Here is an 11605-nt window from a genome sequence, read left to right as displayed (position 1 = left end):
GTTTCATAATATTAGTTTCCTTGTACATTTAGTTTAGTTACTTGTCTTTTTTTTCTGATAAAAGCTGAAAATCTGGTTATTTCGTACGTCTGGTGGTTCTTTAACACTGATTCTCTGAATAAGTCACAGTGACACTGGATGTGTTTGTTTAATCCTCCTCTCGTCTGAGAAAATCCTCTTTCCAGCCGCCGTCCAGAGATGAAGAGAGACGTAAATCTGTTCTGACCGCCTCCTTCCTCCAGTTCATGGATGATCAGACTGTCATTGGGTCAGAAGTTGACAGGTCGAGCTGCTCAGACGGACACATGACTGTAGAATCGGACTGTGTGAATGATGGTCATTGATCGTCAGGCGCTCATAAGGAAACTTCAGCTGCTTCAGACTCAAACTCAGAGACTCAAAGCGTTTCGCTGAAGCATCAGTTCGTGAGACACGAGGACGATCAGACTGAGGTTCTGTCGCGTCAGCAGCAGCTCCACCGTCTCTGGAGGAAAGTCCTTTATACTCCGTCATATCAGTGGAACGAACGCTACTGCATAATTCATAAAGTACACTGTGACCAAAAAGCACCATAAAAGTATCATAACATGTCACTATATTCCAAGTTATTTGATGGTTTTGAGTAAGAAACAGACGAAATGTAAAAAATTTGAAGAAAGCAAGTGGCAGATTGTAAAATTCTTCATCAAGAACACATTAAATCGATCAGAAGTGACATTTATAATGTTAAAAAGATTCTATTTCAAATAAATGCTGTTCTTTTGAACTTCCTATACATTAATGAATCCTGAAAAAATACAAACATTTGGCGGTTTCCACAGAAATATAAATCGGTGAAAACAGTTTTCAACACTGATAATAATCATAAATGTTTCTTGAGCAGCAGATCATCATATTAGAATGATTTCTGAAGGATCATGTGACACTGAAGACTGGAGTAATGATGCTGAAAATTCAGCTTTGATCAAAGAAATAAATTACACTTTACTATATATTCACATAGAAAACAGCTGATTTACACACTGGAGATTTTCACTGTATTTACTGTATTTTTGATCAAATAAATGCAGCTTTGGTGAGCAGAAGAGACTCTTTCAGAAACATTAAATGTTAAACGATAGTGTGTGTTACATTTACTGCTGGGTTGAAATTGGACAAACCCAGTGGTTGGGTTAAATGTTTGATCAGCCTGCTGGTCAGTTTTATTTCACTCAACTATTGTTTAAAAATGACTATATGTCTGTATTAACCCAAAATATGTTGGAAATTAAAAAAATTGCAATAAGCAATTGAATAAATATTTATTGTTTAATTATTATTAATTAAACTTATTGATAAATGTTCATTTATTAAACCTATTAATGTTAATTTCCAACATATTTTGGGTTCATTTTAAGCAAGAAATACAGTAATTTTTAAACAATAGTTGCGTTAAATAAAACTACCCAGCAGACTGAGCAAACATTTAACTCTCATTTAACTGCTGGGTTTGTCCATTTTCAACCCAAATTGGGGCGTGTGTGTGTGTGTGTGTGTGTGTGTAAATACTGTAAACTCTCTCTTCTGGTCACTGGTGTCTTTAAGAGGATCATGTGGCCGTAGAAACTAACAAAAGAGTTCAGAGCAGCTTTAATCTCACGTCTGATTAAAAGCAGTTTCACAAACACCCTGTCAGCCGTTTCTGCTGTAACGACACATCTCTGTGCTTAAAGTCCCTTCGTTCCGTCATTATGATACATGAGCGTTTACATTCACTGCTGACGCTCATTACAGTCTGATTAACTCCAGTCAGTTTATGGCTGATGATGTCGGCGGGCTGCTTTTCTTGCTCGACGCTGAAAAGTGGAAGATGCTCAAGCTTAAATCATTGCTTTTATTTCTCTAAACCTTTAGTCGTAATGTTGGTCACACAGTAAAAGTGTTTGTCAGCATGTTTGAGTATTTACCCGCCTAACAAAAATATGTTCTGCTAAAGTTATGAAAACCTCATTTCCGAATGTTGTTCAAAATGTCATTTTTTTTTATGTGTTACGCAAACGTTACAGAAAACCTACACTCTAAAAAATAACTAAAAAAAACAAAAAATTTACACAGTAAAATACTGTTTTCCACTGAAACAGTAATATAATATTTGGGTAATATTTGTCATTTTTGAGAAAGCATCCTATAGGTTATTTTCTTGGAAACGACAAATAATACCCAGAATGCATTGTAATATACAGAAGTAATATATTGTAAAAACAATGCATTCTGGGTAATATTTGTCATTTTTGAGAAAGCATCCTATAGGTTATTTTCTTGGAAACGACAAATAATACCCAGAATGCATTGTAATATACAGAAGTAATATATTGTAAAAACAATGCATTCTGGGTAATATTTGTCATTTTAAGAAAAGAGGCCTATAGCCTACTTTCCTTAAATGACAAATAATATTACCCAGAATGCATTGTTTTTACGGTATATTATTTTAGTGGAAAACTGTATTTTTTTTTTTTTTTTTTTGTGTAAATTTTAGTTAATTTTTAGGGAACATTCCATTTTATCATTCTTCAAACATGATGGGAACGTTACTTTTGAATGTTCTCTGAACGTTCTGAAATGAGAAGTTAGTAACGTTTAAAAAACATTAGACAAACGTTACAAACGTTTCAGAAAATACCTTCTATGAACGATGTATAAATAATGTTTTCGTGCTGACGTTTTGAGAACATTAATAAAGACCAGATTACTTTGAACAAACGTTTTATTAACGTTACTCGAATGTTTGTTTGTAATTTAGAGAGAACGTTCTGTAAATGTTCCTGTACTTTTATAAGTGATCATCAGAAATGGATGAAAGCAACAATCACGGTAAGTTTTCTACTATCGCCACTCACATTTACTTCAGAAAGTCTAGTTAGGAAATGAAATAACCGGAATGTTTTTTCCTCCTCCACACAACCTCATCAGGGAACTTCTGAAAGTGATTTGAGTTTTAATTATGACAGAGATCATCCGTCAGACTTGTGCGGTGAGTTTCTGCCTCCTCCTCGAGTCTGTGTGTGTGTTTGTCCCCCTTTATATCGCCAATGTGCCAAGTTGGATCGACCACAAAGAGACGGAGCGGGTCTGATCACACGTTCACATCTCAATGTGGGACAGCAGAAAGTGGCATCAGAGGGAAAGAGGATTAAAGTAGGTTTTTCTCCTCCTCCTCTCTTCCTCTTTCTCTTCCTCATGGGTGTGTGTTTTTTTGGCAGGGTCACCTGAGTCCTCCGATTGGCCGCGGCTAGCAGGTAGCGAAGTTTGCCGGATAGAAGGCGCGCTCGAGACGCTTTGATGCCGTCCCCAGTTACTTAAACACAACAACCTTCATTAATTCACAACGACGGTCCCATCAGGTTCATTAACAGCGGCACAGACACTCACCGGCTCCGTTATTAAGTATTAATCCTCGTGTTTCTAGGTGTTGGATTCAGGCTCTTCCGCTGCCAAAGGCCTGGTTTACACGCCGTTGCGGGATTGATGCCGCCGGTTTGTCCCTCCGGACTGGAATATTCTGATCCTGGAGCAGTTTTGTCTTGTTTTCTTCCGTTTGCAGGATTTGCTCAGGAACGGCTGCATGTAGATCAGCTATAGTCCAGCTAATATGTGCTTAGAACGTTTGGTAAAATTGGCATTAAGTTATGAAAACGTTTTTTCTGAACGTTCAGAGAACATTCCATCTATTCTTCAAACATTATGGGAACATTACTTTTGAATTTTCTCTGAAAAAATGTTTCAGAAAAAATAAATAAATAAAGTTTTTGTGCTTATGTTTTGAGAACATTATTAAAGACCAGATAACTCTGAACGAACGTTCTGTTAACGTTACTGGAAGAACGTTTGTTCATAACTTTGAGAGAACATTGCCAGAACGTTCCCTTAGTTCACTTAGTTTTAAATATCACTTATTGAGAATATTAAACAAAACATAAAAATTATATAAAATTATATAATAAAAATTTAACATCATCTTAATTTTACTTTTTTATGATTTAATTAATTATTAGTTTTCATCAACTCACAACCCCCATGTCGTTTCTGGATTCTGATTGGCTGTTGGTGTTTTTATCAGATACCAGTTGAAAAAAAAATCGTGATATCGTTAAGTCATTTATCATTAAATATTTTTTTTTTTTGTTGAATTTTACAAAAATTTACAAACAAACACGGCATATATTAAATCACTAAAACTCAATATTTTTTACAAAAATAAAATAGATGTATGAAAACTTTCTCAAATTGTTCTTATTTTATTTTACTTAAATCATCTTAAGGGCCTTCTTGTCTTTACCAAGTTTCATAGATTCCACATCTGAGCTTAAATTTAAAACTTTTACACTTGAAAGAAATTAACAACAAAATCTATATCTTTGTTTACCAAAAAATCTACCCAGAAAGGTTGCACAAATTAACAAAGAAAAAATCATAATTCTTGATATGTTTCACAAAATACACAATTATTCTCATCAAAATGTTAAAAATGGGTTTATTGGATAATTGTTGTTTATTGAATGCTTTAAAAATTTACAAACAAGCACGGCATATATTAAATCACTAAAATACAATTGTTTTACAAAAATAAAATAGATATATAAAAACTAAAAAGAAAAAGGCTTTCTCAAATTAGTTTATACTTTTCCAAAAGTGAAATCATCTTAAGGGCTTTCTTATCTTTACCAAGTTTCATAGATTTGCTCCTCATTCTCCATCAGTTGGGCTTAAATTAAATTAATAAAAAAAAAAAAAAAAATTAACAACAAAATCTATATCTTTGTTTACCAAAAAAAATCTCTCCAAAAGGTTGCACAAATTAACAAAGAAAAAATCTAAATTTTCGTTATGTTTCACAAAATAACAATAATTCACATCAAAATGTTAAGATTCACATCTTAAAAATGTGTTTATTGGAAAAATCATACAAAACATGTGAAGTCATTATAGTTGTGGATTTTGCTATTTTCTTAGAGTTGAATGATTCTTAAAACTTTACAGTTGAACAGACCTTAATTATTATTTTTCACCACACATTTCTGCATTTAATTCAGCTCAAAGACTCAATCAAACCTTGTTTTACTAGTTTCATTGTTGAATAAAACTTTACAATAAAGTTTAATTTGTAGTTGACTACACAAGTTAACATGAACTAATAATGATCAATATTTCTACAGCATTAACATATAGTCAACATATAGTAAAATACTTTTAAGATTAAAAGTTAACGTTAACAAACGAGACCATTTTTTGTTTTTGTAAACCTCATATTTTAAACAGGATTTAATAACACTTTTAAAATCCTGTTACGATGTTCACAATTCAAAAGCAGACTGAATGACATCATTCTATTATTTGCATATCGCATTGTGATTGCTTTGTTTTCTTGCATATATTTGCATTTATATTGACCTTTGCAGAGAACTTCAACACAAAACTAGAACACCGTCTTAGAAACTGTGAGATTTCCTCCAGGAGACGCTCCTCTAGAGTTGTATGAAGGTTTAGTCTCTCTCTGTAATGTATATGAGGGTGTTAAAATGCTGATCAGCACATCTGGAATCTTTCAGACGTGTTTCGGAGCAGTTTCAGCCCTCAGCTCTTTCCCAGTTTCTCAGTGTGTGTTTTACTAACACCAGTTTCACATCCTCCCATCTCTCTCTGTCTCTTCAAGACAAAGGAAAGCTCTCATCCAATCAGACGCGGCCGCTCTACTGTTCTCATTAAGAGTGGGCGGAGTCTTGCGGTGAGAGAGGGAGTGATTAGGAGTCTTTATATTCACTTGGGTCAGAACTTCAGCGGACGACTCCGGATCCAGACCGGAGCAGAGCACCGGCATGGGGACGTGGACACACACACTCCACCAGGAGGTATCGCATATGTACACAACACTAGATCATATCTTTTGAGAAATACGATCTCTAGAAATTTTTGAAAAAGATGGTCTGTCATGTGCCTGTTTAAGATGAATCTCGTTGGATTGTAAATGTAACTGTGATTAAAGTAGAACATGATCCATGAACTTTAGTTTAATTTGTTCACTCAATTTTATTGTCATTTATTGGAGTTTAAGTCCACGTTTGTCTTAATGTTTCCAGCATTGGTGTTTATTAGTATTCAGAGATGATGTGTTTGACAGACGGACGGTGACGAGTCTCTTCTGAAGAGCGATGAACGGACCGCATCTGTGAAGCTGAAGGAGGTACGGATGGACAGAAACGAGGCTAAACTTGTGCTTTATCTGACTGCTGTTAAAGCTTGTGCTCGCACTCCTTCAAATTCAAATTATTTGAGTGTTTTTTGCTGGTTATTACGATTGAAATCTTTCTGCATTTGAAACAGATTTCAGTGTAAAACTTTGGTCATTTATCTCATCCGTCACAACATGAAATAAATAGTTGATATAAACATTTAAAATAAATAATTTATTCAAATTAAACTAAATTACTCAGGAGTTATTGTAATTTATCATTATTTTTAATCATTAAAATGATTATAATTTTATTATTATTTTCTTGAAATAGATTCAGACTTTGATTAATCATTTTAAAGTGACTCTTTTGTCTCTAGATTTCATCCGTCTGGTTTATTTACTTTACGTTTTTGTTATTTTTAATACTTAAAGACGAATGTGGAAACTTCTGAAGTATTTTGTACTTTAATTTTTCACTTTGAGATCATAAAAATCATTTAAAGTCAGGATGAAAGATCGCCTTTTCTTCTCTACTGTGTCGTATATCCGAATGAAACGCTTCTCAAACAAGAACAAATGTAGGGCGGGGCTTGATTCTGTCTGTGGGGAATTGATTGGATGGTTGTGGTTTGCTATTGGTGGATCTCATGTGAGTGACAGGTTGCCCCGCCCTCGTCATCAGAGAAGAGAAGAGATGCTGCAGGAGGAAGATATTCTGATTCAAGATTATAAAATCAATAATGAAAAAAATCCATTTTGATTTCATTGTGACTTTGGGTGTAATTTTTCCGCAGGTGGTTGGTTGCACACACCCAGACTGTCACTGTGAGTGTTTCCTGCCAGGACGACGTCAGATCAGGTCATGTGATCGCTGTGGTCATGGCTGGGTCGCCCACGGTATGAAACATGTTTGTCGTGTGAGATTTAAAAAAACTTGATTCCCCTCATAAGTGATGTGTTAGTGTGTGTGTGTGTGTGTGTGTGTGTGTGTGTGTGTGTGTGTGTGTGTGTGTGTGTGTGTGTGTGTGTGATGCTGTGCAGCTGTGGGGAAGGTGTGTGGTCCGGCGGTCCGGTGTTCGGGGCAGGTGGAGATCGTCCAGAGTCACGTGGTGTTTGACATCAGCAGTCTGATCCTGTACGGGACGCAGGCGCTTCCTGTCCGGATGAAGATCCTGCTGGATCGGTTGTTCAGTGTCCTCACACACACACAGGTGCTCAACATCATACACACTCTCGGCTGGACGCTGCGTGACTATGTGAGAGGATACATGCTGCAGGTGAACACACACACACACACACACACACACACACACACACACACATTCACTCACTCACTCACACACACACACACACAGTCATACACACTCAGACACACTCACACACAGGCACACAAATTGAACAGAATTTATTTAAATTAAACAGAATTGATTTAAATTAAACAGAATTGATTTAAATTGAACAGAATTGACTTAAATTGAACAGAATTGATTTAAATTGAACAGAATTGACTTAAATTAAACAGAATGGAGCAGAATTTATTAACATTTAACAGAATTGAACATAATTGATTTAAATTAAACAGAATTGATTTAAATTGAACAGAATTGAACAGAATTGATTTAAATTGAACAGAATTGTACAGAATTGATTTAAATTGAACAGAATTGAACATAATTTATTTAAATTGAACAGAATTGATTAGAATTTAACAGAATTGAACAGAATTGATTTAAATTGAACAGAATTGAACAGAATTTATTAGAATTTATTTAAATTGAACAGAATTTATTAGAATTTCGTTAAATTGAACAGAATTGTTTTAAATTGAACAGAATTTATTTAAATTGAACAGCATTGAACAGAATTGAGCAGACTTTATTAAAATTTAACAGAATTAATTTAAATTGAGCAGAATTGATTTAAATTGAACAGAATTGAACAGAATTGTTTTAAATTGAACAGAATTTATTTAAATTGAACAGCATTGAACAGAATTGAGCAGAATTTATTAAAATTTAACAGAATTAATTTAAATTGAGCAGAATTGAACATAATTGATTTAAATTGAACAGAATTGAAGAGAAATGATTTAAATTGAACAGAATTTATTTAAATTGAACAGAATTGTACAGAATTGATTTAAATTGAACAGAATTGAACATAATTTATTTAAATTGAACAGAATTGATTAGAATTTAACAGAATTGAACAGAATTGATTTAAATTGAACAGAATTGAACAGAATTTATTAGAATTTATTTAAATTAAACAGAATTGATTTAAATTGAACAGAATTTAGCAGAATTGATTTAAATTAAACAGAATTGATTTAAATTGAACAGAATTGAACATAATTGATTTAAATTGAACAGAATTTAGCAGAATTTATTTAAATTGAACAGAATTGATTTAAATTGAACAGAATTGAACAGAATTTATTTAAATTGAACAGAATTTATTAGAATTTCGTTAAATTGAACAGAATTGTTTTAAATTGAACAGAATTTATTTAAATTGAACAGCATTGAACAGAATTGAGCAGAATTTATTAAAATTTAACAGAATTAATTTAAATTGAGCAGAATTGATTTAAATTGAACAGAATTGAACAGAATTTATTTAAATTGAACAGAATTTATTAGAATTTCGTTAAATTGAACAGAATTGTTTTAAATTGAACAGAATTTATTTAAATTGAACAGCATTGAACAGAATGGAGCAGAATTTATTAACATTTAACAGAATTGAACATAATTGATTTAAATTAAACAGAATTGATTTAAATTGAACAGAATTGAACAGAATTGATTTAAATTGAACAGAATTGTACAGAATTGATTTAAATTGAACAGAATTGAACATAATTTATTTAAATTGAACAGAATTGATTAGAATTTAACAGAATTGAACAGAATTGATTTAAATTGAACAGAATTGAACAGAATTTATTAGAATTTATTTAAATTGAACAGAATTTATTAGAATTTCGTTAAATTGAACAGAATTGTTTTAAATTGAACAGAATTTATTTAAATTGAACAGCATTGAACAGAATTGAGCAGAATTTATTAAAATTTAACAGAATTAATTTAAATTGAGCAGAATTGATTTAAATTGAACAGAATTGAACAGAATTGTTTTAAATTGAACAGAATTTATTTAAATTGAACAGCATTGAACAGAATTGAGCAGAATTTATTAAAATTTAACAGAATTAATTTAAATTGAGCAGAATTGAACATAATTGATTTAAATTGAACAGAATTGAAGAGAAATGATTTAAATTGAACAGAATTTATTTAAATTGAACAGAATTGTACAGAATTGATTTAAATTGAACAGAATTGAACATAATTTATTTAAATTGAACAGAATTGATTAGAATTTAACAGAATTTAACAGAATTGATTTAAATTGAACAGAATTGAACAGAATTTATTAGAATTTATTTAAATTAAACAGAATTGATTTAAATTGAACAGAATTTAGCAGAATTGATTTAAATTAAACAGAATTGATTTAAATTGAACAGAATTGAACATAATTGATTTAAATTGAACAGAATTTAGCAGAATTTATTTAAATTGAACAGAATTGATTTAAATTGAACAGAATTGAACAGAATTTATTTAAATTGAACAGAATTTATTAGAATTTCGTTAAATTGAACAGAATTGTTTTAAATTGAACAGAATTTATTTAAATTGAACAGCATTGAACAGAATTGAGCAGAATTTATTAAAATTTAACAGAATTAATTTAAATTGAGCAGAATTGAACATAATTGATTTAAATTGAACAGAATTGAAGAGAAATGATTTAAATTGAACAGAATTTATTTAAATTGAACAGAATTGTACATATGAGGGTGAGTAAATGACAGCAGAATGTTCATGTTTGGGTGAACTATCCCTTTAAATCCAATCCTTTAGGACTCCATGGGGAAGGTCCTGGATCGCTGGGTCACCATGACCCCGGAGGACGAGGTCGTGACCTTGCGGCAGTTTCTGCGTTTTGGCGAAACGAAATCCATCGTGGAGCTTATGTCTGAGGAGATCCGCCCAGAGACGGCGTTCAGAGCCGACGTCCGTCACAGTCCCAGAGAGACGCTGCAGCACTTTGAGAATCTGCCGGGAGGAACTCTAGCATTCCTGCAGCCCTTTCACTACATCAGTCCGTCCCCGTTCCCTCCCTCACCGGCTCTGGTGCCTCATCCCGCCACGCAGAAACTGCAGCGGCTGAGCCAACAGAACCACGGCGAGACGAGACCCAGAAACCCAAGAGGAACGTTGTTCCTACGAAAACACGACGAGCAGCGTCTCCGTCCTCCGACCGCAGATTCCTCGGGAGCACACGAGCGCCGGCACGGATCGTCCTCGAGTAAAGGCCGCGTGAGCTGCGACGCCTGCGCCAAGACATTCTACGATAAAGGAACGCTGAAGATCCACTTCAACGCCGTGCACCTGAAGATCAAGCACCGCTGCACTATCGCCGGCTGCAACATGATGTTCAGCTCCCTGCGCAGCCGCAACCGGCACAGCGCAAACCCCAACCCGCGCCTGCATGCCGCGCTCCAGCACGCCGCCCGTAGATTCACCGCTCAACCTCGCCGGACGCCGCTGCCCGTTTCCATGGCAACCAACAACACTGACCATCGGAAAGACCTTCCAGCCGGCTGTGAAGCTCACGGTATCTCAGGAGGCGGAGCTACAGCCAATCAGAGCGGCCTCGGTGACGTGATCGACGTGACGCCTAAGAAGAAGTCACGGAAGTCCAGCACGCCGCTGAAGCTCAAGCGAGAGATTCGCAGTGAGGGTGATGATCACATCACGACTGTTCACGACGGTCTCCATGGCAACAAGCATCATATATTCATCACCCATACGCAATACAAACACCTCGATAAGACGGTGTACGGTTATCATAGCAACGTGGAAGAGAGAAGTGATTGGATGACTGGAGAGATTTCAAGAGTGGACGACGAATGGAAAGGAAGATTTCGACCTCTACTAAAGGTCAAAGAGGAGCTGGGTGGCCCCACCTGTGACTGTAGAGGTCATCGCCATAGCAACCTGTGACAATGTGAAATCAAATCTGACTCTGTGTTCCTGCTTTTATTGTGAGCGATTCATCAGTGCGCTGTTGTTACTATTAAAAAAATTAATTGTGTTTGTCAACTTGAAACAACATATAATAACTTTATTTTACCTTATTATATTACATGTTTCAACAATGATGTAAAAAGAAAAGAAAAAAACTTCTTTCTCAAAATCGACCCCGAAACTTTAAGAATTCTGTTGTAGGACCAGAACAAGTGGAACCAATCTTTTTCAACTGATAACCATTCAAAAGTTATGTATGAATTTATTAATTGAGTTTAAAAACATAACAACT

At 34.4% G+C, this 11605-nt stretch overlaps 1 protein-coding gene across 1 annotated transcript; it reads left to right on the top strand.

Moving 5' to 3' along the window:
• Positions 1-5687: 5687 nt before the first annotated feature.
• On the top strand, positions 5688-11442 carry LOC137009763 (zinc finger protein basonuclin-2). The gene is made up of 5 exons (XM_067372251.1): positions 5688-5888; positions 6158-6220; positions 7006-7108; positions 7253-7488; positions 10144-11442. The coding sequence occupies exons 1-5, from the start codon at positions 5856-5858 to the stop codon at positions 11287-11289; spliced, it is 1581 nt and encodes a 526-aa protein (XP_067228352.1). The 5' UTR covers positions 5688-5855; the 3' UTR covers positions 11290-11442.
• Positions 11443-11605: the final 163 nt, after the last annotated feature.

Source organism: Chanodichthys erythropterus, chromosome 20 (assembly GCF_024489055.1).
Source record: "Chanodichthys erythropterus isolate Z2021 chromosome 20, ASM2448905v1, whole genome shotgun sequence".
NCBI classification, from domain to species: domain Eukaryota; kingdom Metazoa; phylum Chordata; class Actinopteri; order Cypriniformes; family Xenocyprididae; genus Chanodichthys; species Chanodichthys erythropterus.
Note: the sequence above shows the minus strand (reverse complement) of the source record. Positions and strands in the feature narration are given on the sequence as shown.

Bases quoted from the DNA above. Each gene is read 5' to 3' on its own strand.
- LOC137009763 (XM_067372251.1), top strand. From the start codon at position 5,856: ATGGGGACGTGGACACACACACTCCACCAGGAG. The intron at 5,889-6,157 runs GTATCGCATATG...TGTGTTTGACAG, and splicing joins CACACACACTCCACCAGGAG to ACGGACGGTGACGAGTCTCT. The intron at 6,221-7,005 runs GTACGGATGGAC...ATTTTTCCGCAG, and splicing joins CATCTGTGAAGCTGAAGGAG to GTGGTTGGTTGCACACACCC.